The 26,120-nt window shown below is 38.8% G+C and overlaps 3 protein-coding genes across 3 annotated transcripts; 2 read left to right on the plus strand and 1 right to left on the minus strand.

Moving 5' to 3' along the window:
- The first annotated feature begins 358 nt into the window (after nucleotides 1-358).
- On the plus strand, nucleotides 359-4,542 carry LOC108842966 (E3 ubiquitin-protein ligase WAV3). Its single transcript, XM_018616033.2, has 2 exons — nucleotides 359-763; nucleotides 2,353-4,542. Exons 1-2 carry the CDS (start codon nucleotides 566-568, stop codon nucleotides 4,321-4,323), a joined length of 2,169 nt encoding a protein of 722 aa, XP_018471535.2. The 5' UTR covers nucleotides 359-565; the 3' UTR covers nucleotides 4,324-4,542.
- A 12,764-nt stretch (nucleotides 4,543-17,306) lies between these two features.
- On the plus strand, nucleotides 17,307-20,954 carry LOC108840946 (uncharacterized). The gene is made up of 3 exons (XM_018613746.2): nucleotides 17,307-18,450; nucleotides 19,102-19,772; nucleotides 19,933-20,954. The coding sequence occupies exons 1-3, from the start codon at nucleotides 17,363-17,365 to the stop codon at nucleotides 20,952-20,954; spliced, it is 2,781 nt and encodes a 926-aa protein (XP_018469248.2). The 5' UTR covers nucleotides 17,307-17,362.
- Nucleotides 20,955-21,017: 63 nt separating this feature from the next.
- On the minus strand, nucleotides 21,018-25,648 carry LOC108825555 (homeobox-leucine zipper protein REVOLUTA). Its single transcript, XM_018598872.2, has 17 exons — nucleotides 24,886-25,648; nucleotides 24,620-24,785; nucleotides 24,463-24,536; nucleotides 24,295-24,385; nucleotides 24,122-24,217; nucleotides 23,924-24,037; nucleotides 23,592-23,831; nucleotides 23,433-23,507; nucleotides 23,250-23,356; nucleotides 22,998-23,172; nucleotides 22,730-22,918; nucleotides 22,570-22,650; nucleotides 22,231-22,365; nucleotides 21,816-22,153; nucleotides 21,629-21,737; nucleotides 21,404-21,553; nucleotides 21,018-21,325 (listed from the first exon to the last, which is right to left on the minus strand). The coding sequence occupies exons 1-17, from the start codon at nucleotides 25,119-25,121 to the stop codon at nucleotides 21,152-21,154; spliced, it is 2,550 nt and encodes an 849-aa protein (XP_018454374.2). The 5' UTR covers nucleotides 25,122-25,648; the 3' UTR covers nucleotides 21,018-21,151.
- Between the last annotated feature and the right edge of the window lie 472 nt (nucleotides 25,649-26,120).

Below are 26,120 nucleotides of genomic sequence, written 5' to 3' on the forward strand. Positions count from 1 at the left end.
GACGCCGTAATTCTAAGATATGATGTCAACTATTACCAAAACAATATCATATATACTTTATTGTAAATGATTACAACAAGTAAGTGGATGTAATCAAAATCTTGACCAAAAAAAGGATGTAATCAAAATCAAAACCAAATTGAAATGTACTAGCTAATTTGGCAAACAACATTTTTTAATTTGAGTAAAACAAAAGTAAAAGTCGTGTATATATGACCAATAAAAAGAATTACTAAAAAAACATAAAAATCAAAGGTCAAATTGAACTTTGGTAGAATCCCAAGTGCTCATAATGAAAAATATTGACCAAAGTACCCTTCACCCATCATTCTTCTTAAAAAAAGGTCAAAAACATCCCCACCGTCTCTCTTTCTCTCTCCGCAGACAAACAAAGAAAGCATTGCAATTTGCAGACTCATTCATTATTATTTGTACCCATCTCCTCTATCTTAACCCAAAAAAAATGTCTACGGAAGATAAAAGGTGAAGGAAGGAAGAGAAGATCTTCTCCATCGGATATTCAGACAAGCCCACCTCCAAGTATTGTTCCTGTCTGAAGAAGAAAATGGGAAGCAAATGGCGAAGAGCAAAGGTAGCTTTAGGTGTAAATCTGTGCCTTTACGTTCCCAAAACGCTCGAGGAGTCAAGAACATCCGACGACGCCGTTTCGCTTTCTCCGGTAACGGTTCCAAGACCCACGACTCCGGTTCCTTCCTCCTCTGGTCTTCGATTGCCTCGCTCTTTTAGCAAATCCTCATCAAAGGTTTGATTTTTTTTTAATCTCGTGTGTTCATCATCTATGCGTTTTGATTCCATTTCATCTCTAAAATTTGAATTTTTTTCCGGTCAAATTTGTTTTTGCTCATTTCAAAATTGTTTTAGCAAAAATATAAAGCGAAATTTCGTTTTGCGTCACCGTTGAATCGACGGGGAGGCAGCAAATCCAAAACTAATTTAATTTACTTTTTAATTTACTTTAAAGTTGTTACTTGTATCTATTTTTAACTGTATTATTTTTGTTTAATCTTCAGCTATTTTTTTTTCTCTAAAAAGTGTTCGGATCTTCACGCACATCAAGTGATCTTTTTGACTAAACAAAAAACTCATTTATTTTGAAGGGAATATAAATTATGAAAAGAAGCTTAAAATGGAGAATGTTTCGTTCATATAATTAGATGTGGGTTTTCAACTTCTATGACCCTATGTCTGTGACTATCAACCTTTTTTCTGCCAATAGATCTTGTGTTAGAGATTCATAAACTTTCAAAGTATTGACCTTTTTGAGAACTATTGGTGAAAGAAAAATCTTTTTTTTAGGTCAAATAATAATAATGCCTCGAGGGCTAATGAGGATTAGTAGATGAAAATGTAGACTGATTAGTGAGACTAGGATCGGTGTACGTCTCTCCTTCAAACCACTATATACTCATCAAGATTTTGACAATACATAGCTGTCCTAAGATAGTAAGATCGGGTTCTGTCTTTGTCCCTGGTTTATAGTGCCTTTGTTTCTTTTTTTTTCTCTCCATTATTTCTTGGTATTATGAGCAATTTGCTGTGATGTAATTATCAACTCTCCCAAATGGAGCCACTATGGGGATATAAAGTTTTGTGAATAGTCAAGTGCACTTCTAAGGACCAATCTTTTTTATTTTGCATTCAACTTTTCAATTATTGTTGAAAGATACCCTTCTTAATACTCTAAATCTACTGCTCTTACTTTGATATTATCCTTACTATATAAGTAAACTGTAATTTTTTGAACTTTAAATTAGATAACTATATATATACATAAACATCTGGTTTGAAGTTCACATTTCTCTTTAACTTTGCTTTTGCATTATTGTTATTTCAACTTTGATCTTCTTTTATGGGTTGAATTTACCTAAAAAGCTTTTAATCACTGATTTGGTTAATACTGTTCTTTAACTTTATAAAAGCTGTGTCCTTTGTCTTTCCCTCTCTTTTGTCCACTGTTCTTTTAATTGTTTGACCTCTCGTAGATTCCAAAGAACTTTGATCAAGATTCTATATTCTAACAAGATTATTGAATGGTCAAACTACTAACCCTAATGGTTAATCTCAAACACAAGTCTCTTTGACCTTTTTTTTAGATTATGGTAAATGGAAAGATTCCATTTTGCTCTTCTTTTTATGCATCATTTCAATAATAGAGCCTCATAGTAACAGAAACAAATGTGTCAGAGACTATGACACGACCCACTTCATGTCAGGTCTCCTTGGATTCTTGTTAATTACAATAATGACCCATCTCATAAAGTTTTCAACTTTCCTTTATTACTTAGAATCTTGATCAAGAATCTGAATCCTTTCATTATTTGTTATCTCCAGAAAACGTGTGCGATATGTTTGACGGCGATGAAAGCTGGACAAGGCCACGCAATCTTCACAGCGGAATGCTCTCACTCGTTTCATTTCCACTGCATCACCACCAACGTCAAACACGGCAACCAGATATGTCCCGTCTGTCGCGCCAAATGGAACGAGGTCCCTCTCCAGAGCACTAATCCTAAGTCCAAGTCCCCTGTAGCTAGTAGACCAAGAGATGATGCTTGGATGATGACAATACCACCACCACGCAGGTCGTCTCAGAACCAGCCTTCTTCACGTCCCGAGCGTCTAAGGCCAGTCTCATCGATCTTCAACACCGAGCCAGCTGTTTTCAACGACGACGATTCTCTGGAACATCAGAACCTCCCCGCCGCTGATGAGTCTGCTGCTTTGGAGAAGTCCAAACCTGTTGGTGTTACAGGGAAGAAGCTACAAGTCAAAACGTATCCAGAGGTTTCAGAAGTGTTGAGATCTGTTTCGTTTAAAGACTTTGCTGTGCTCATCAATCTAAAAGCTCCTTCCGCTGCTTCAAAGTCCTCTTCAACAAGCTCGTCATCTTCTTCTTCTTGCAGAGCCCCCGTTGATCTGGTCACGGTTCTTGACGTGAGTGGAAGCATGGCTGGAACGAAGCTAGCGTTGCTGAAACGAGCGATGGGGTTCGTGATACAGAACCTCGGCCCCTTCGACCGTCTCTCCGTCATATCATTCTCCTCAACAGCACGCCGTAACTTCCCTCTCCGTCTCATGAACGAGACAGGTAAACAAGAGGCGTTACAAGCGGTTAACTCCTTGGTCTCGAACGGAGGGACTAACATCGCAGAGGGTTTGAAGAAAGGCGCCAAGGTTTTGATCGACCGTAGATTCAAAAACTCGGTGTCGAGCATCGTGCTGTTATCAGACGGTCAAGACACGTACACCATGACTAGTCCCACCAACGGTGGTGGTGGTCGAACTGATTACAAAACGCTTCTTCCTAAAGAGAACCGTATCCCGGTTCACGCCTTTGGGTTCGGTGCTGACCACGACGCTTCCTTGATGCATTCCATCGCTGAGAACTCTGGAGGGACGTTCTCTTTCATAGAGTCCGAGACGGTTATACAAGACGCCTTCGCGCAGTGCATTGGTGGTCTTCTCAGCGTGATGGTGCAGGAGCTTTGCGTTAGGGTTGAGTGTGTTCATCCTTTGTTAAAGATTGGTTCGGTTAAAGCTGGAAGCTACCGGTTTGATACCGGTAAGGATTCGAGAACCGGATCTATTGGGGTTGGTGATCTCTACGCTGAGGAGGAGAGGAACTTCTTGGTGAATCTTGATGTCCCTGTTGTCAATGGGGTTTCAGATCATATGTCTTTGATCAAGGTTCGATGCGTTTATAGAGATCCGGTGACGAAAGAGACTGTTGATTTGAACACTTTCGGCGAAGTGAAGATTCTCAGACCGGTGGTGATGTCGGAAGGAGGAAGAAGTGTGGTGTCGGTTGAAGTCGACAGACAGAGGATCAGGTTGCGTGCGGCGGAAGCAATCTCCGAAGCTAGGGTTTTAGCTGAGCGGGGTGAGTTAACGGAAGCTGTTTCGGTTCTTGAGACTTGTCGTGGGGTTTTGTCGGGGACCGTGTCGGGACGAGCGGGAGATCCGCTGTGTGTGTCGCTGTGCGCAGAGCTGAAGGAGACGCAGGAGAGGATGGCGAGTCGACGAGTGTACGAGACTTCGGGGAGGGCTTACGTGCTCGCGGGGCTGAGCTCGCATTCGTGGCAGAGAGCAACGGCGAGAGGGGACATGAGTGATGCTACGACGATGAGTTACCAGACGCAGTCGATGGTGGATATGGTGAATCTTTCTCAGACCATGAACTTTGGATGCCCTTTGGCTAGTTCTAAAGCTAACTCGAGTTCGTGTCCGAATGCTAATCCACCGGCGGCTAGGAGGAAACTTCGGCAGGCTCTTACTTTTCCGGCGAGGCCAAGACCTAGGTGATTGCTTGCTGGAAGAGATTGTGAATTTTTCAAATGTTTTCTTTTCTTAGTATGATTTGTTTTGCAATTGGGAGGGGGTAGTTTATGCTTAATTTCTCAATTTTGGGGGTATAAGTTGAATGATTAGCTTCTTGTGGGGTTTGAAACAATGAACAAGAAAATGGGAGTATGGGACAAATGTGGCTTAGGTATATATATATATTATTGGCATTTTTACCAAGAGTGATTTATTATTGCTTTCCTGATTATAGTTAGTTATATTTTGTTAATTTGAGTTGAACAAATTTTTTTTTTATCAATTTGTTTCTTTAATGTGTTTGATTAGCGCGTGTTACCTGTGAATCCTGTGATTGTGAAGAAAATGTTCTCCCATAAATATTCTAAAAATTAGTACGTAAAAAATTAATGCTTGTGCTTTGGACCGTAATAAGTTTGGCTTTGGTTGTTAGCTTTCACTTCTCCTTCTTCCTGACACAGTTTCCTTTTTTTCATGGGTGTTTAGTTGTGAATCCTTGGTCTGAATTAGTATACAACTTGTGCTATTGAATCTTTTGGTTGTCATTGTCTTCTGGGCATTTGTTAATATGCGCCAGCTCTGGTCTCTAGAGACATTTAGTTGCCTGCTAGCTTTAGTCTGTGGAAGTTCAATGGAACTTGACACCTTTGTATCTTTCCCCTGTATTTCCCATGTTTAAGTTCCAATATAATCTTCTGAAGGGAAAAAAACGTAAAATTCCAAAAAAAAAATCCCATTATATCTAGTGTTTAACTTAGAAATATTGCTAAAATTTATATATAGTATTCCATTTGGGTATTTATGATAACAAAATTTGGCAATGGATTTTGACAGATAATTGATGGTATAGTTTATGCTACAAAGATAATAAGCCTGACTTCAAGCCCTATTTGTTTGTGGGTCCAACAAGTCCAACAAAAGCTTAATTCTTGATCTGCATATTCTTTTTTTTTTCGGAACACTCTCAATCTGCAAATAATAAATGTGAAAAAGATAAATCATATAGAAAAAAGAAACTACACGAAAACAAAGCCGATTATGTTTTGGTATAAATCTGAAGATGTTCGTAGAAGATCATCCTAGAGACGAAGAGGATCCGAGGAGAAAGAGAGAGAGCACTTAGAATGTTTTTTAAGAAAAGAGTTTCTTTGATTTTTCTTATCTTTTATTGTATTTTTCGTATGGAGTCGTGTTTTATATAAAGAGAATGCTTAGAATGTTTGTGTAAATTTTTTTGATTGATAGTGGAAACTATGAGAGACGGTTTCCATCTGAAATGTATATGTTCGAGAATGAAGACTCAACGATCAAATTATTTGTGTTAAAGAGTTAAATAACAATCAATAATCCCTAACATATGCGGAGATTTTGAAGTAGCTATTAGCTAACATGCAGAATAATTCAAAATTATGGCAAGATAACTGAATTTATAGCAACACTGCTATTTTATATGCTAAATAACTCAGAAAATATTATGTGAAATAATAGCCAAGTAACTAAACTACTTAGCAGTTCTTTGAAGAGAAAAGGCCGTGTATTTAAAGAGAAAATATTGATCATAGACCTATTATGGTTCAGTGTCCCTTTGCAGCTCGGGTCTGGGACTTAGTTCCTGCCCTCTATAAGCCATTACCTGATTCTATTACCTGGCCAGCCTCCCTTCTAAAAGTATGCCGTCGTATGATTAACCTACCGACAACAGGACTGTGTGACATTGCCTTGTATCCTTGGATCTTGTGGTTCCTGTGAACAAGGAACAAATTGATGTTTGAGAAACGGTTCAGTACAAAATAGGAAGTCGTTACTTTGGCTTTGAAGGAAGCTCGTATTTGGCAGGCAGTACATTATGCTAAAGCTAAGATTTCACGACTTTGCCGGTTAAACAATTAAGGCCTCTAGAAGATAGAGAAACAACTGAAACACAATGTTTTGTAGATGTAACATGGAATACTGGCACAAGAGGCGGATGATTTGGCTGCATCTTCAAAAACTTTACAAAATAAATCTATCCATCATCATTCTTCAAACCATAGCGTCGCCGGCTCTGCTTTTAATATGGAGAGAAGGCTTAATACATATTATTAGGTATCGATAGAGTATTTATACAGAGAAGTATATAGGGCAAATACAAGTACTAAGTAATTACAAAAAGATCCTCAGATTATAACATATATCCTTAACATGCCCCCTCAAGATGGTGGTGCTTGCGAAACACCAATCTTGTTCCGTATGCTTTGAAAAGGTGTGCGTGCAAGAGGTTTTGTTAGACCATCCGCTAACTGATCTTTCGTGGAGACATGGATAACTCGTAGCACGCCCAACTGTATTTGACCACGAACGAAGTGATAGTCGATTGCGATATGCTTCATTCTCGAGTGGAAAACTGGATTTGCACACAAGTATGTTGCGCCAATATTATCGCAGTAGACAGTTGGTGTTGTTGGAACCTTGACACCAAGCTCGGTAAGGAGAGAACAGATCCAGCGAAGCTCAGAAGCTGTATTGGCAACAGCCCGATACTCGGCTTCTGTAGACGAGCGTGCGACACCTTGCTGTTTCTTGGAAGACCAGGAGACTGGATGAGAGCCAATGTAGATAATGTATCTGTTGGTAGAGACATAGTCATCAGAATCACCTGCCCAATCAGCATCTGAATAAGCATGAAGCGGAGTTGTGTGTTGCTTGCGCAAGAAGATACCATGAGTTAACGTGCCGGAGAGGTAACGAAGAACTCTTTTCAGGGCTTGCCAGTGATCTGTGGTCGGCTTATGCATGAATTGCGAGAGCCTATTCACAGAATAAGAGATATCTGGTCGCGTCAAAGCGAGGTACTGCAGACTGCCCACGAGTTTGCGATATTCGTGAGGATCAGACAATGGCGAGCCAGAGTTCAGAGTGAGCTTAGGATGCGTTGGCAATGGGGTAGCGACAGGTTTTGCATTGAGCATGTTTGCCTTCACAAGAAGATCAGTAATGTACTTGCGCTGCATTAAGTGAAGACCATCAGGTGTTCGTATCGTTTCTATGCCCAAGAAATAACAAAGGTTCCCCATATCCTTGATAGAGAAGCGTTTTGCAATGCTGGAGATAACTTGTTGGACGAGCTGAGAGTCACTGCCAGTTACCAAAATATCGTCTACGTAGACAAGGACGTAGACAAATTTCCCGCAGTGTTTGAGAATGAAAAGTGAAGTATCCGAGAGAGAGTTGGTGAAGCCAGAGGTTATCAGGAATGATCGGAGCTCAGAGTACCAAGCTCTTGGAGCTTGCTTCAAACCATATATAGCTTTCCGCAAGCGACATACATGAGTAGGCCGGTTTAGATCAATGAACCCAGGTGGTTGAGACATAAACACTTCTTCATTCAAGTGTCCCTGAAGAAAAGCTGTATTGACGTCAATCTGTCTTATAGGCCAGTCCTGGTTGATCGCCAGACCCAACACAATTCTGATAGTTGTCGCTTTGATCACGGGACTAAAGGTGTCGATGTAGTCGATTCCTTGCTGTTGATGATACCCTTTGGCGACTATCCAAGCTTTGTATTTATCAATACTTCCATCTGGATTGTACTTAATTGTAAAAACCCAACGGCAACCAATGATGTTAATCGTCGCATTAACAGCGTCAAGATCCCAAGTGTGATTTTCGGTTGTAGAGTTGAACTCTGCACTCATAGCTTTCCTCCAGTGCTCATGTTTAATAGCCTGCTGCCATGTAGAAGGAATCCAGTGAGGATCAGATTGTATAGATGCAGTTAAGTTGTACCTTGTAGCGGGTTTGACAATGTTATTCCGTGACCGAGTAGTCATAGAATGTCGTGGCGCCACTGGTGGAGGAACTGCAACTATCTCTTGTACAGGTTCAGTCGGAGAAGACGAAGCAGTAGCAGAAGCAGAAGACGAAGCAGTAGCAGGAGCAGGAGGCGGAGATGCCTGAGTTGGAGACAGAGCTGTCGGAGAAGACGAAGCAGGCTCTGGCGTCAGTGCAGGTGCAGGCGCCGACGAAGCGGATCCATCAGAAGAGTGCAACGGTGTCGGAGGTGAAGAACCAGCACTAAGGTTTGGGTTGTTCAAGGATACCGTAGGCGACTGTATGAGTGACTGAGGTATAGGAACAGAAGTGAAAGGTGGCATAAATGGAGAAGGAACAGAGTCAGATGGAACAGAGGACGATGGTTTCATAAGCTGAGGGTAGGGGAACTCTGTTTCATTAAAACGCACATGTCGAGAGACATAGATGCGTCCAGAGACTGGATCAAGACACAGATAGGCACTTTGGGTAAGAGAGTAACCAACAAAAACACAAGGTGAGGATCTGTTTTCAAGTTTATTAGGCGCATATGGTCGTAACCATGGGAAACATAAGCAACCAAAGGTTCTCAACTTATGATAATTGGGTGAGAGGCCGAAGAGCTTTTGATAGGGAGAGGTGTTGGAGAGAACTGGCGTTGGGAGTCTGTTTATGAGGAATACAGCAACAGCAAAAGCAAGAGGCCAGTAAGACAAAGGCATTTTTGCAGTTGACAAGAGTGATAAACCAGTCTCAACAACATGCCTATGCTTTCTTTCAGACATGCCATTGTGCTCGGGAGTATGAGGTGGAGTTGTAAGATGAGAGATGCCATGAGTGGCCAGAAATTGGCGAAGAGCAATATACTCCCCACCGTTATCAGAGTAAAGGTTTCAAAGTTTGGTGTTGAATTTTGTTTCGGCTAGAGGTTTGAAAGTCATAAAAATTTCTTTGACTTGAGATTTAGCTGTAAGAGGAAAGAGCCATGTGTATCTGGTAAAATGATCCACTAAAACAAGGTAGTATTTGTAGTTTTTAGTGGAAGTAACAGGTGATTGCCAAACGTCGGAAAAGACATACTCAAGAGGATGGGTAGAAACAATAGTACTTTGATGGAAAGGAAGCTTTTGGGTTTTATTCAAGAGGCAATCATTGCAAGGTAAAGGAGACGAAGTTTTATTGAAACAAGGTAAAGAAAAGCTCGAAACAATTGTTTTAAGAGTAGAAACAGAGGGGTGGCCTAAACGATGATGCCACTGAAACAAAGTGGTTTTGGTATCAGGATAAGAAACATGAGAAGCTGATGGTTTTGGAACAGAGAGCGGCCACTCATACAAGTCACCCTTCGTGTGGCCTTGAAGCAACCGGATTCCCGTTGTGAGATCCTTCACCTGAAAACAAGAAGGAAAGAATTCCACAGAGACTTGATTAGCATTGCACAATCTATAAACTGATATCAAGTTCTTGTTGACACTCGGAACACAAAGGATATCTTTCAATTGCAGAGTTTTTGATGGAGTAAAGATTGAAGCAGAACCAGTATGTGTAATACTTAAACCTGAACAGTCAGCGATTGCAACTTGTTCACCACCAGTATATGCTTGATGGAGAGCTAAGTTGTTGAGATCAGACGTAAGATGATGAGTTGCGCCGCTGTCAAGGAGCCACGCATTTGGGTTGTACAGAGGAGCCTGAGCAACATTAGCACGCGCCTGCCAAGAAGAAGACTGCGAGTTCAACGGTTGTTGATTCATGTACGCAGAATTGCCACCAGGAAGTTATGGGCATCGACGGGCACTATGGCCAAAGACACTGCAAATCTGGCATTTGCCTTGATAACCACCACCACGAGCTTGCTGAGAGGACGAGTTGTAGGACTGTTGTTGGTGGGACTGACCACCACGATAGCCTCCGCGACGGTAGTTATTGTTGTTACGGTTGCTGCTCGGAGAGTTCTTGTAGTTCACGTAGTTTGCAGTCACAGAAGCAGAGGAGACTACAGCAGTCGCAAGTTGGAGTTTGGCTTCCTGGTTAAGAAGTTTCTCATGAATCTCAGTCAGCAAAGGAGGTGTATCACGACCCTCAATCTGATCTGCAACCGTTTTGTAATCATCTGGGAGGCCCGCAAGTATGTGCTCAATCTGATCCTCTGAGTCAAGAGCTTTTCCAAGCAGAGCTAACTCGTCAAAGCGGGTGGTAAGACCTTGATAATATTCATCAATGGTCTTTGTATCTTTCTTCCAGGAGCGTAGCTGAAGCCTGATCTGTTGAACATGGCCTCGACTCGGTTTTGCGTATGTGGCTTGGAGAATGCTCCATATCTCAGCAGACGTTGTTGCAGTCGAGAGAATGGGCTGGAGAGTCATCGTGATTGCACCAAGCAGGGAACTATAGATCAAACGATCTTGACGCTTCCATAGCGTGAAGGAGGGGTTTGTAGAGATCGTGCCATCATCGCCAGTGATGGTCGCAGCAGGAACGACAACAGATCCATCAACGTAACCGAACATATCATATCCATCAAGAAGAGCATGGACTTGTCTACTCCACATGAAAAGTTGGAGCTGGTGAGTTTGGTTACATTGGTCATGTTGAGGTTAAGAAGAGTAGGGGTGGTGGAGACAGTGATTGTCTCACTGTGTAGAGCCTGCGAGTTGGAGCTACCAAACATGGTGAAGCTCAATGAAAATTTGAAAAAGGAAGAGTGGCGGCTTTAGTTAGGTAAAGATGGCTCTGATACCATATGGAGAGAAGGCTTAATACATATTATTAGGTATCTACAGAGTATTTATACAGAGGAGTATATAGGGCAAATACAAGTATTAAGTAATTACAAAGAGATCCTCAGATTATAACATATATCCTTAACATTTAATGTATAAGCTCTTGCAGTTAAAGCTGCCCTTCCAGTAGAAATTAGTTTAGGTATACAAACGCTGTGTTTTTGGTCAGATTTAAAATCCCTCGTCATGGCCACTTCTCTCAAAGAGAAGGTCGTTGTAGCTCAAGGAATCCTGTTTGATATTGCTTATCTTTGTAATTCCTTTTAATCTTTCTTGTTTTTTCATATACTAAAGCTACTCAACGTTGAAGTTGATGCTCTGGCAAAGGAAGATTTGATGAAATTCCATAACTGTGTTTGAGACTTGTTTGCGTATCCTATTAGTGAACGTTTGTTAAAAAAAAAATCTAATACTGTATAATTTTTAATCCATTAACATAAGTTTTTGGTATACTATAAATCCAAGCCGAAATAGTTCCATATTTTCTTATTTGAACATCCATCGGCCTTGTTAGCCCATTGATCATATGAATCCATATTAGTGTGACAACTATGAATGATTTGTCGCGTAGTTTGATTTGGACATACACATTAAGCCATTAGTCGATATGTGTGTGTATACACGCATATAACGCTAAAGGAGCAGCATAATGCAAGTTGCAACGCCAACGACTATACAGTTCTTTGCACTAATGTGATATGTCATTACTATCTATATTGTTTTCAGTGCATATTGTTAAAAATTGCTTGGTATTTGAAAACCGAAGACAGTCGACAGGCGACTTTCTCACGTGCTTGAAGCCTTTGTTATTGGATCTCAAGATCTAACTCCAAAATTCTCACAATAATATCAAAGCACTTCTGTTTTGTAAAGTCAAATAGTTATTAATAGCATTTGCTAGTAGAATTAATTAAAGAATTGTGTGTCATGATTTAGGCTACAAGAGAATTCTATGTCAGTCGAATTTTATAAGTTTTACATCCACCAAAGCCCGCTCTGCTAGTGGATTATTGATAGCATTTGCTAGTATAATCAATTAAAGAATTGTGTGTCATGATTTAGGCTACCAGAGAATTCTATGTCAGTCGAATTTTATAAGTTTTACATCCACCAAAGCCCGCTCTGCTAGTGGATTGTTAATTTGTTATATAGTGAAATAAAAATGGATTAGATAATACACAAGCGGACTAAATTTTATATTATTATATGAATATATATTGTAATTAATTATAATTTTATACTAACATATTTAACAATATATCTTTAATAAAAAAAATTGATAGAAGTAAACAATAGATAAGTTAAGTAACCATACAAATGAGTGTTTTTTGTTTGAGAAATTTATTAATTTTTATAAGAAAAAAAATATGAAGATAGTATTCACATATGAGGAACATTCCAAATTTAATGCATATATACGTAGATAGTGATTCTTCAATTTTTGTCACATTGTAGTTTTTATGAATCTTATTCTAGTTTTTTCCGTTGTTTCTTTTTGTATATGGATAAAACATATTAAATCAGTGGTAGATATATATTGAGTGTGATTGGTAGTTACTGTGGATGCTCTCCACAGCCCCCATTTAATTTTAAAGCACCAAAATCAGAGCAATCAAAATTTAATTTAATTTTTAAAACAACAGCTTTTGAAATAACTTACAGCTGTATAAGTGTTCTGTAGAGCCAAATATCCAAAACAATTTTTTAGTGTTTTCCATAAAATTCAACAACAATAAAATGTAGAGTTACATCAAAAAGTCTACCGATTTTTTTTACAGCACTAATTTTGAAACTACAGCCATTACCAATCGGACCTATTGTTAGCATTTTATGGAATGATTTCTGACTACTTAATCATGCACACATTAGTAATATAAAGATAGATTCATCTTAACATTTACACCCAAAAAGTATGAGGATAGATTCTCTTGCATACCAATGTTCTTTTCCTCCAAATATAATTTAACATCAAGTAATAACATGTTAGTGGTCGGGTGATAGCATGCGTTTCAATGTTGCTAACCAATTTTAGTCGAATGAGTTTGAATCCGACTACACTCATATATCTCTAAAACATGGTCACCGCCGGAGAATGGTTTACCGTTTATTTTGATTATATTCTCATAAATTTTGATTATGATCATGTTATAGATAACCCTCATTGTAATATATCCTTTCTTTTTTTTTTCTTTTAAGGGTGTTGGTCGTAATAGTTTGATTATATGAACATATGTTCATTAGACGACACGACCATATATGTCCAGTTAGACAAACATAATACATAATAGGCTTAGACAAATCAACGAATATATGGAAACTAGACTTAATTTGATGTAATCTTCCACATTAAAAATTCTAGACAAAAGGCGAAATAAATTGGTTTGATCAATGATCATGAGTTTAATATTTGTAGCTTACAGTTTGATATTTATACTCATATCTTAGATCAATCAATTATTGAATCGTTAGTCTTAGATTTGATTATATTTAGATGGCGACATCCTAAGCAGCACACAAGACTTTTAAATTTTGAGAAAAGAGAAGTCACAAGAGTTTATGACTTTATGCTATGACATGTACATTTTAGTATTTTGCATTTATTATGCCTTGTACTAATCTGTTAAATACAAGTCGCATCACCAAAAAAGAGCATAGTGATCTATATCACTTTTCTAATTTGTATATTCCAATATCTTGTTTGGATCTTTTTTCAGGCTCGGCTGCTTGAAACCTAAAACAGGACATTCTTCTTTTCTTCTGAAACTTTAAAAACAAGACATTCTTGATCGTTGCATGTTTGCTGAGCCTAAGCTCATAAACCGCCTATACGAACGTTGTCTTTTTTTAATTCAATAGAACATTTCCAGTCCACATGAGACAAAACCATACAAAACAAACAAAATATTAGATTCACCGGAAAATGAACCCAAATCCAAAGTTTGGTGAAGTTCTAATATGTAATTACGCTATACAATTTGTGTCTTCATGACATGTGTCGGTCCACATACCACATATATTTAGGTAAAATGGAACAAGGAAGCTGCTTGGTCGTCAAAAACAGGTTTGGTCTCTGATAAGTCAAATTAAAACTTCTTAGCAACACTGTATATAATTATAAAATTTTCTATAACTGGAGAGACCGGCCATCAACTCCAAGCTTGATTTATTAGCGGCCTATAGATGCTAAGTTTGGTGAAGTTAATTACACTATACAATTAGCGTCTTCATCACTATGTGTCGGTCCACATATATTAGGTACAATAGAACAACGAAGCTGCTTACTCGGTTTCTGATAAGTCAAACTACAACTCCCAAAGAGAAAAAATGTAATTACAAAATTTTCTATGTCCGGAGAGATCGACCATCATGATTCAGCTTTAGTTAAAATTTTACCTTTTTTATCTACCTAGTCTCCAAACTTGATTCACTAGGGGCCTAATATTTACCTTTTCACACAGACGTAAAAAAACGCAGATCGTTCAATAAGTGCTTGTAAAATGATTGTTTTATCAAAAAAAAATGATTGTTTTATCAAGTTTCAAAAAAAATGGTTGTTTTATTTTATCTCTCTTTTTTTGGTTAAAACAGTGTAGTCTTTTTGATCGTTGATATATAAGGTCATTTTCACATCTTGAAAATGCATTGTCTTTCTTGATTCATATATGACTGAAAACTTTACTGATAGATATATGTGAAATTGTCTATACCTCGTTACAAACAACCGTCTTCTCCTGTCTCTCCTCTCTCGAGAAGGACATAGTACTTATTGTAAACTATCGAATTAAATCGAGTTATTCAAAATGAATAAATTATAGAAATATTTAATAAAATATTAGGGGATAGTCATTTTTAAATTAAGTAACCGAAACCAAATGAAAAATGAAATAAAATCATAATCATCCCAAAACAGCAAACTGTCTAGGTATCTGATTTCTCGTCATGTTGACCTACAAAAAGAAGAAAAATGCCTGAGTAATAGAAAAGTCACTCTGAAGTATAGAATACTAAATCATAAACCATAAACTCATTACATAACACTACGATTATGTCGACCTAGTTCTAACATAAAACAAATAAAGTGCCTAGGACACGACACATAACAAACAACATATGCCTAATGCACCATATAACGACAAACAATACGATGATAGTACTGATCTTTTTTTTTTGCCATCTTAAAGAGTTTTATTTACAGGCCTAAACCCAACGACCAAAGAACAACAACAAACCCAAAAAACATTGGGCTATTCTAAAGAAAACGACAAAAGGGGCAAAAGCCCAAACTAAAAACATCTAGTCGCATCTCCTCTCGCCACGCGTCGAGAAATGCGTAGACGACTCCCACGTATCAAAACTCACATGAACACGCGTCATCCTGAGACGCCACCGACCTACATCACCGGAGAAGACGCAAACCACCAATGATTTCGCCGGGACACGCCGGTGCCTGCAGTCGTGTCACCCATCTATTCTTCCAAGGCTCCATTGAACGGAAAGCTTCATCGAGAACAACCCCGAGATCTCGTTCAGAGCCGCTTGAGATGATAGTACTGATCTAATCTCTACATTCCACATTCTCCTCATATATATATATATATATATATATATATATATATATATATATATATATATATATATATATATATATAATTTTATGCACCGCCAGTATAAAAGTTCACCCTTGTATTCCGCAATCTCTTATGGGCAATTAGTACAAACATATTTTAAAAACATGATGTGAATGTTGACAAATTGCTATGTGAAAAGATTGTTAAAGGGTGAAGTTTTGAGTTTGACAAATGTCAAACGAACCAATAACCTATTTGAGAGTCAGTGAAGGTTCATAGATGACAGATTAGGGTTGGTGTTCTATATGGTCAGCCTGAAACTCATGAGGCAGGTTGTTTCCACGGGGTGAATTGTTACATAAAAGTTGACTTCTATTGTAACAACCCGCCACGTAGACCACATGATGACTCTAAGAGCATCTCTTCACTTGTGAATCTTCACTGATTCCCCATATAGATTTTGAGCACGTTTGACAATTATTGAATCCAAAATTTCACACTTTAACAATTTTTTTAAGGATAAGTTATCACCAATTGGTCATACTGGACATTTTAATTGCACCAAATAAAAAGATTATAACTTTATAACTACTTTGACAGGAACATATTGCGTATATATGCCATATGTGTATATTTGTAAACTAAATGAATCAGAAAAGCTATAGACGTCAAAAAGGTAGCAATAATGTTTACCGTATTTTGGATTTGGTGATTGCCTGATTGGGATAGTTAATTGAAGTGATATTATTTATCCATAACGTTAATTACCATGATATAATATATCCAGGAGAAAATGCTACTCATACTATGCATAGAAAGACTTGTTTTCTTCTTACTAAAATGCTTGTTTTCTTCTTACTATTTAATAATAATACGTACTGTATAATTTTTTGGTCAAACATATATGTATGGGTTGAAAATGGAGCTTTTCTGAATTCTGGTAAAATGTTTGGCTAACGTCCATTAAAAGTAGAATATTAAGATAGCAGAGAGAGACTGCAATATAAGCAAAAGGTAGCAAACTACTGCTGAAAAGTTCAACTACGTATCTACATGTAAAGTCAAACCGTCGCTTGTCCGAAACAATTTGTATAAATGTTTTACTCTTAAACTTTCGATAACTCGTTCTCTACTCAAATATTTCTTTCGATTCTTTAGATCATATTTTCACTTCAGCTTTGCCTTATTCAAGGAGAATCTGTACTATACTACTATAATATTGTCTATATCTTGTGGATCGATTGTTGAAGAAGAAAAGGTTTGATACCCACTATACGATCGATCATATACACAAAGGTAATATATACCTTACTATCTCCTTCTCGATTAAGCTGCACAAATCTTGAAATTATAATATATTAATATCAATGAATAGAGTGCAATAAATTTTATTTTGTTTTCACACCAAGTACATAGCATATGGAAGTGTTAAATGCAAATGTATCCCTTTTATACGCCAATGAACCCGGCTTCCCCCTCCTAATTATCCTTTCAGAATACTATTTTCTAAAATAATATATCACAATGGAATAAGTTACAAAAAAATCTAACGGTATCACTAATTGTTATTATTGCTTTTTAATACATTCAACCAACAAAATAAAACCTTTAATTTCTGATTAACACTTTATTCTAAATCAACGTTTGTCCCATGTGACGATATCCTCCTTACGTAGTGAACGTTTGTCCCATGTGATCTCCTCCTTATCTAATGCTTCTTCACCAACAAATCTCACTTTATACATATTGTGTTTGTTTCTTGTTCATACTATATATTTACTGCTATAAAAAGCTTACAGAGAAAGAAAAAAACACAACAGCCTCTACGTTCTAATATATCTGTCTTGTTTTCTTCAAATTAACAAGGTTTTGGATTCTGAGAAAATGGGTTTCATCCGGCCACCGGCGGTGAGAAGCGGCGGTGACTATATAGAGAGCATTTTCGGAGAATACTCCACCGGAAAACCAAAACCTAGCCGGAAACTCAACTTCGTGACGGCGCTTACGTTTCTTCAGTTCGCATTTGCCGTCTACGCCACCGTGCTTCTCTACTACATGAGTCCTTCCATTGACTTACGGACCAAACCGGACTTCACTTGGGCCACAAAATGGGCCCATAGCATGCGTAGCTACATTGTCACCCCACACGTCGTCGGCCGTTTCCAAGACTCGGAGGATAACAACATTCCGGCGATGCTATCCCCGGCGGAGGTTTGCGAGTACGAGAAGATCGATTTCTCGCAGAAGAAATCAAACGACGAGAAGATGATCAAGATGAAAAGGGAGCTATACGACGACGTTTTGGACTTCCAGAAAAAGAACCTCGGTTCCGAGAGCTTAGACGAGCTGATGAAGATGAACTCCAAATGGGCCTTAAACGGGCCGAACAAACCCAAAGTAACAGTCATACTAAACCATTTCAAAAGAAAAACGCTCTGCGCTCAGCTCGATTCCCTCCTCCACCAAACGCTCCCGTTTCACCACGTCTGGGTCCTTGCCTTCGGGAGCCCCAACGAGGCCTCTCTCCGTCGCATCGCGGGAAGCTACAACGACTCTCGGATCAGCTTCATCAGCTCCAACTACGACTTCAAATACTACGGGAGGTTCCAGATCGCGCTTCAGACGGAAGCCGACCTGGTGTACATCCTCGACGACGATATGATCCCAGGGAAGAAGATGCTTCAGATGCTCGCGCACGTCGCGGGGACGGAGAAGTACGAGAACTCTGTCCTGGGAAGCATCGGGAGGATTCTACCGTTCCGGCAGAAGGACTTCACGTTTCCGAGCTATAGGAAGTTCAGATCGAAGGAGGCGGGGCTTTACTTGCCTGATCCTGCGTATGACATTACTCTGGATCGGATCCTCCAGGTTGATTTTTTGTCGAGCTCGTGGTTCTTGTCGGCTGAGCTTGTTAAAGCGTTGTTCATCGAGAAACCTTTCACATTTGCTACGGGAGAAGATCTTCACCTAAGGTTAGTTTTGCAGTAGTGTCTAGGCATTATGCCGGTTTGGTTAGTTCGTTTCTGATAATTCGGTTTTTGGTTAGTTCGTTTGTCTAAATTGTGTCGAATTGAATTGAAATGATTTGAGGTGCTGGTATTTGGTTTGTGAAAATTCTTCCAAATTTAACCGAAGTTTTCATTTTCGGTGAGACTTTCAGTTTTAATTGTTTACTAGGTTTTGAATCGCACTTTGAAAGCATGAAATTGTTTTTTGTTGATAAAACTAATAATTAGTTTGTTAGTTTTATATATAATTTGTTTGGTGGAAGGACTTATCAGTGAAGAACTTATATAATTTTTGTTATTTTTGTTAGTTCGGTTCAAAAATTTGATTAGTATAGTTTAGAATTTGATTAAAATCAAATATGGTTTGGTTTTAATTTTTCGTTTTGAAAAGCTGAACTAACTAACTTTTCGACTTATTAAAAATTAGGAACGAACCTGAACAGAAACCGAAAATATTGGTTATGTTCGGTTCAAACCGCAGGTTTAGTATCGTCCATGGGATGCTGATGTTCGTGAGAGCTATATAATCCTGTGGTTTTGTTTCTTATAAAGTTTGAAAAGGAAGCTTGCTTCTCAAGTAATGTTTAGGTTTTTTTTTTTGGTCTGTTTTTGCAGCTACCAGCTTCAGAAATACAGAAATGCAGCTTCCTTTGTTCTTCCTGTGGATCCAAACGACAAGGAAACATGGGGAGACAGTGAACACAGACTCGCTTATGTCTCTGAGACCACAGTGATATTCAAAAACATCGTCGAAGTGAGAGACAACCAGTGGTGGAAAGCGCTTTCAACTGGTTACATAACTCAGTGGGCTGCAATGTATCCCCAAAAGATCGACGCAATGTTCTACGCGCATTCGATCGATGAAGTCAAAGTACTTGGTCCTTTGCTTGAAAAGTTCAGAACCATTGTTGGTAAAAAGGCTTACATCGTGGTCTCCGGTGGGAAGTTCTGTCCGTGCGAGGATGCTGCCTCGGCTTTGAACTGGCCTAAGGTGGTTTGCAATGAGAGGAGGTTCAAGATTTTTGATTTGGAAGTTGGAGCCATCTTGGGCGTGTCGAACTCAGAGGTGCCCGTGTTGCAAGCTGTGTATTCGAGCATGAAAGGGCTTATCAAGATCCATAACCCTAGCGTGTTGATCACGGTAGCCGATGCTGATCCTAATGTCAAGAAAGCTTTGAAAATGGCTGCTGAGACAAACCTTAATGGTACTGCATTGGTTCTTCTCCCGAGAAGTTCTATCTCCAAGGTTCTATGGATGGCTGATTTGAGATCAACAGCATTGCCAAGTAAGAATCTCTACTTAGGACCGGATCTGGGTCAAACCTAATAAAATATTTACTTTATATAAATAAACATAAAAAAATTATAAAAATCTTAAGAAATGTTTATAACCCTCCCAGTTTTGCTTTTGCTATTGTGATTTGACTATAATTGACATGGTTGCAGATTGGAATAAGATGAGAGTCTCAGTGAACATCATCACACAAAACCGAGCTCAATCGTTACTAAGACTGCTTAGGTCTTTGAGCAACGCATACTACCTTGGAGACGAGATAGCTCTCAGCTTCAACATGGATAGCAAAGTGGATGAAGAGACAATAAAAGTAGTGACTACATTCGATTGGCCTCACGGTCCCAAAACCTTAAGAAGAAGAATCATCCAAGGAGGCTTAATCAGAGCCGTTAGTGAGAGTTGGTATCCAGCTTCTGATGATGACTTTGGTCTCTTGCTCGAAGACGACATCGAAGTCTCTCCTTACTACTACCTTTGGATCAAATACGCTCTCCTAGCTTACCACTACGACCCTCAAGTGTCTTTCCCGGAGCTCTCCTCCATCTCTCTTTACACACCCAAGATCGTTGAGGTTGTTAAAGAGAGACCTAAATGGAACCCAACAGAGTTCTTCAAAAAGATCCATCCACACACACCTTACCTTCACCAGTTACCTTGTAGTTGGGGAGCTGTGTTCTTCCCAAAGCAGTGGAGAGAGTTCTACGTCTACATGAACATGAGATTCACTGAAAACGCTAAGGCAAACCCGGTTCAGATACCTAAATCAAGAACCAACGGTTGGCAAGCTTCTTGGAAGAAGTTCTTGATCGACATGATGTACCTTAGAGGTTACGTTAGTCTCTACCCTAACTTCCCTAACCAACAAAGCTTCTCAACCAACCACATGGAGCCAGGGGCTCACATTGCAGCCAAAGACAATGTGGTGAAACACAACAAAACCGACTTTGAAGTTCCTTTGCTTATGGATGATTTTAGAAACTTCTTACCGAACCTGAAACTCCCTCCTGCTTCAAAGCTTCCCTCACTCAACCTCTTTAATGTTCCTGTTTCTCTTAAGGGTCTTAAAGCTGCAGGAGCTAAGCTTGGTCAAGATGTTCTTCGTTGCAACAATGTCTCTGAGATTGTTGCCGTTAATCATCAGACAGGTTTACCAGCTAGGTGCATGAAGTTCTGAAGATAGGTCCATTTAAACGGATGATTCTTTGTTCTTTTTTTTTGTTTTTTGCTATATGGTTAAAGGCTTAAATATATGTTTTATAACACAATGAAAATTTATTTGATCAAAACAGAGACATATCTTACACAGTTACACAACAACCAAAAAAGAGTTGTTTAAATGTAAATTTGATTATACACTCACAAGAGATGAGATTACACAAACGACCAGTTTACAAACGAGAAAGCAAGACAATGCAAATTATTATTATTACTGTTGTCGTCCTTGTTGTCGGAGGAAGCAAACACTTTCCAAGCAATAGCTTGTTCATAAGTCACATGTCTCCCCATTGTAGACAAACAGATTCCTGAAGACAAGCACGCAAATCCCTGTAGAGACAAGACATATGAGTGTCGCAGGACATTTATCTTATGACCGTAAGGGTTTGTTTTGTTTTCTTTTTTTACCTGTTGCATTAGCTTGGCGAAGTCGGAGCAGAGAGCCTTTCGACCAGATTCATCAAAGATCTTTTCCAGTGTAATGTCTTGTAAGGCTACAAGCGTTGTCTCTAGCATGTCTAAACCAGCCTGGTTCGCAAACATAAACACAGGTTGAGGCTGCAAACATAACCAAAGACTATATTAAACCGAGCACGGTTAAATGATTTACACCCCCTACGGACACTCTATCACCTTTAACGTGCAACACAAGATAGCATCTTGGTGATCCCATATAAGTTTCAACACCGAGTCATTGCTTCCAAGCGAGTCAATCGTTACTAACTCCGACCCTAAGTGGTGGCTGTAAAAACAAACATTAGACGTACGTAAGATATCATCATCATTAGTTTGCTTGAGGTTTGTAAGAAAGAAAACGCACGTGTAACTTTGGGAGATCCACTGAGCAAGAGTAACGGCTTCAGGAGAGGCCGGTGACAACTTGGAGCCAAGACTTGAGCTTATCCCAGACGGTGAGATGGCCATTGCAACACGTTGAACAGATGAAATCACGCTCCTCACGTACTGACAAGCCATGCCGGCAACATTTTCTTGCAAGTTGGGTTCAAAAGGGAACTGAAACGCGATAGTGAGGATACATCTCGAGCTTGAGCTAGAAGAACAGTTTCCAGAAGCATTCTCCGGTGATGGACCAACTTCAAGGCTAGAAGTTAAGTCTAGTGTGCGGTGGTTAGACGTTATTAGGTCTTGCACATCTCCCTGTATAAAGTAAAGAAAAAATGTTAAAGACTTGAGACACAAGCCATGTGATCAGTGATTGAGCAAAGAACGAGTACCGTTTTAGCATCAATCGGTATGACTCGGAATCCAGAAGGAACAAGTGGAGCATCATCAGGGAACATCTCATTAATAGGAGCAAAGATTAGTTCTGAACAAGCTCCAACAGCATTCTCATCAATCCCGGTACATATCTGCCATACATCATTCAGTTCATTTTAACCAGTGTTCTAAAAGTCGGTCTAGGCCGTGGACAGTGGCAAATAGTAGGTACATGCATTCAGAAAATCGGTTTCGCCTAATCAATAATCTCCTATAAAGCGCCTAATAAGGATATTTTGAATATTGATTTTTTTATATATGAAACAGGGAGAAACTTCAAGAACCAAAAGATGTACCTGAAGAAGATGAACATCCCGGGACATAAATCCATCTTCTTGTGCAAGAGAATGACCTTCTAGTCTAACAACTTCAAGCATCTGAACACAACACCACCAAACACATTAACTAAAAGAACACAATGATAATGTTTTAATGACAACTTTCTGAAAGCCTTACTTCTTCGTGTTCGATCGTATGCCCTAGAGGCATTATGACTTGGCTCCCAGTAAACCTTGTAGGCCTCACTACAGGATAAGCAAAAGTATCGGCTTTAAGCGTCGCAGCAGAGTATGCATCAACATGAAAATCAGCCCACTCTGATCGATGCTCTCTTAGAAACTGGATCAAAACCGCAGGAGGAACATTCTACAAAAAGAACACACACATTACAAACCAACAAAAAGGAGACACAAAGTACAAAAAAACTAGAGAGAAACTAACTTACTTGGAGAAGCATTGAAGCCTTGGCACAAAGCACACCTCCAAGGAAGGAAAGAGAGCTAGAGATATTACTCAAATGCTTTGTAGAGTTAATAGCAACGATGATGTCTTCAGCTCCATCACAATGCATTGTAGACCACCCATCATCACCAAACCCATTAACCGCATCATTAAAACCTCTTCAAGAAAACCAAGAAACAGGATAGTAAAATCAAAGAACAACATACATATAAGCAAAGAAGAATTAGATTATTACCTGCTTAATCTCTGGCTAAAGGTTCTAAGAACAGCGGGCTGCCTTCCTAAGCCATGCACTAACTCACCATTAGACTCCTGCGCTAGTTGCCTGATATACCTCAATGCCTAGAACATGAAAACCATTAGACATATGCATATGAATCAATCACATCTCTCAAGATTACTTTATATATACACTCACGGAGATGGTCATCTTCTGTGCAACGACTTTGGATGACTCGTAAAGGGGTCGAAGCACATCAGGAACACTCCAAGCCTACAAAAGCAAGAAACAAGATTTAAAATATTTTTTTTTTTAATTTACAAATATAAAGGAAGTAAAGAATAACGAATAATTTACCTCAAGGTTAAGATGGTCAACAATGTGAATAATAGATCCTCCACCATCACAAGGTCTTATTAAATACCCACTAGAAAGCATTTCTGCTCTCACAAACTGAGAAGCTGAAGTAGGATTAGGACCAGCTCCAGAACCAGAAAGTGACCTCTCACATACCACATAACTACCATTGTCGAGGCTAGTTGTGTATCTCAGGGTCCAGAAATCTCGGGCAGGAGCCAGAGTCGTTGGTGCATACGTCTGACCAAAAAGTCATTTCTAAAACTTTATTCTATGCATCTTCAAATTTGTTAAGAGATAGAAAACTAAACCAAAAGAGAATAAAGATTCACCTGCATGTACACGAGCTCAATGGTGCCGCCATTACCTGCAGGGAACATAGTGTAAACTTCGAGGCTCCTACAGTCACGGTACCAAGATGGCCGGTCTTTAAGTATCTCTGCTATCTGCAAGAAAAAAAAAAAAAACTGAACCGGTTCTTAAAAATGTAACATGTTAGATACTAACAAGAGTGGTTATTAATTCATTACCTTGACAGGTTCTAAACTAACAAGACCACAGGCACGAGCTGCCACTCCACTGCATCTTTGAGAAATAGCAAAGATTCCAACAGAATCCGGACCAGGCTAAACACACACAACAACAAAAACATCAGATTTCAATGTTACACACACATAAGTTATGAGAGGAGAGAGTATATAACCTTCATCCCAGGCATCTGTACCCAATCAACAGCAGTTCCTGTTGCCTTGGATAAGAACTCTGCCAATGTCTCCTCTGCGATAGAGATCAATCTAAGAACCAAAACAAAAACAGATTAGGCCAAGAACAAAATTTACTACCACTTCAAAAAAAAAAAAAAGAAATTTACCCAGTAGGACTATTAACGTCTCTAAGAGAATGGTGAGGAGGGTTGACCACAGAGTCGCAGCTTGCATCGTTCACCTGAAATCACAAACACAAAGTCAAATAACTTAACACGGTCTGAGTCTTTAAAGAAGACATTTTCAAACAAAAGAAAGACATACAACAGTAGTAGTTAGCTGCTGCTTCATATATCCATTTTCACAAACAAGCTGAGAAACTTGCTTCTGCAGTCTATCATTCTCCTCCATCAACAGTTTATTCATCGCCGAAAGCTTCCTGTTTAAGCTCTGGAGCCTGGACGCCTCTTTCCTCTGCTTATCTCGACACCTAAACAACACAAAACAGTTAACCATAAAGTCCCAAGATTAGATATATAACACATATTCTAAGTTTGTGAAAAGAATCTATGAAAGAGTATAATTAATACCTCCGGTTTTGAAACCAGACCTTGATCTGCTTAGGTTCGATATGAGCCAAAATAGAACAATCACGGATCAACTGTTGACGCCGGAGCGAGCTTGGCTTAGGACACTCGGAGTAGACACGCTCGAGGGCCTCAACTTGGTCAGACGTGTACCTAACGTACTTACCGTTACTGTCTAAATGTCTGTTCATTCTGTCAGAGCTTCTCTCTAGGTGATTAGCCACCTCCATCATCTCCATTTTATTAACCACAAAACTCCAAAAGCGTTAAACTTGCTTCTTCTTCTTCTTTACTCTTTTTTTTTAATTAGTATATATCTTTATTTTCTTTTTCTTAGGAAAGTCCGTCTGGTTTCTTAAGAGAAACGTAATTTGTAATCTTCTTTTTTTTGTATTCAGACAAAAGAAGATTCTATGGTCGTGGCTTGTAGAGGAAGACCAGTGACATGTGGAGACTGGGAGTTTGAACAAAAGAGTTTTTAAGAAAGAGAGATAAGAGATTCAGAAGATTCTTTGAGGGAAACAGAATAACATCAACCAGTTACAGAGTTTGAAGTTTCTCAGAGAAGAGATAGAGAGAGAAATTGACTATTGGTTGAAGCATTATCATAGATTAGAGACACATAAACCTTGTGGACAATTATGTAGAAGAAACGGGAAGAAACACAGAGAATATTACTTGGTACCAACTGAAGAAGCTCAAAAGTTTATTCAAGATTTTCTAGAGAATTTAATGGAAAGAAAAGTTATGTGAAAAGTAAAAAAGAAGAGAAGTAGAGGGAGTAAAAGTAATTTATTAGAAGAACAGTGGTGAGAACAAAAGAGAGAGATTGTGAAACAGAGGATTTGCACGCAAACCGACAAACTGTTCATAAGCAAATATGAAAATAAAAATAAAAGAGTAAATTTGCTCAAAATCTTAAAACAAGCTAGATATTAGGGATTTGCCTTAGGAGGGAGGGGGGGAATAGTAGTGATGGGGGGAAGAAAATTGGGAGGGGGGATTTAGGTTTTGATTGGTAAAAACATTAGCATTAGCATTATACTCCACGTTATCCAATCAACATTTGTTAGAAAAACATTTAGAATAGCATTTACTAAATACTAATGCTTTCCAAATGCTCTCTGGCAATGCTTTCATATGAAGCTTTTGGAAGAGCATTTGCATTTACAGTTTATAAATTTAAAAAATAAATATAATTAGATCATTTATTTGATTTAATAATATCATAAAATAAT

Source organism: Raphanus sativus, chromosome 2, assembly GCF_000801105.2.
Source record: "Raphanus sativus cultivar WK10039 chromosome 2, ASM80110v3, whole genome shotgun sequence".
In the NCBI taxonomy this organism is placed as follows: Eukaryota; Viridiplantae; Streptophyta; class Magnoliopsida; order Brassicales; family Brassicaceae; genus Raphanus; species Raphanus sativus.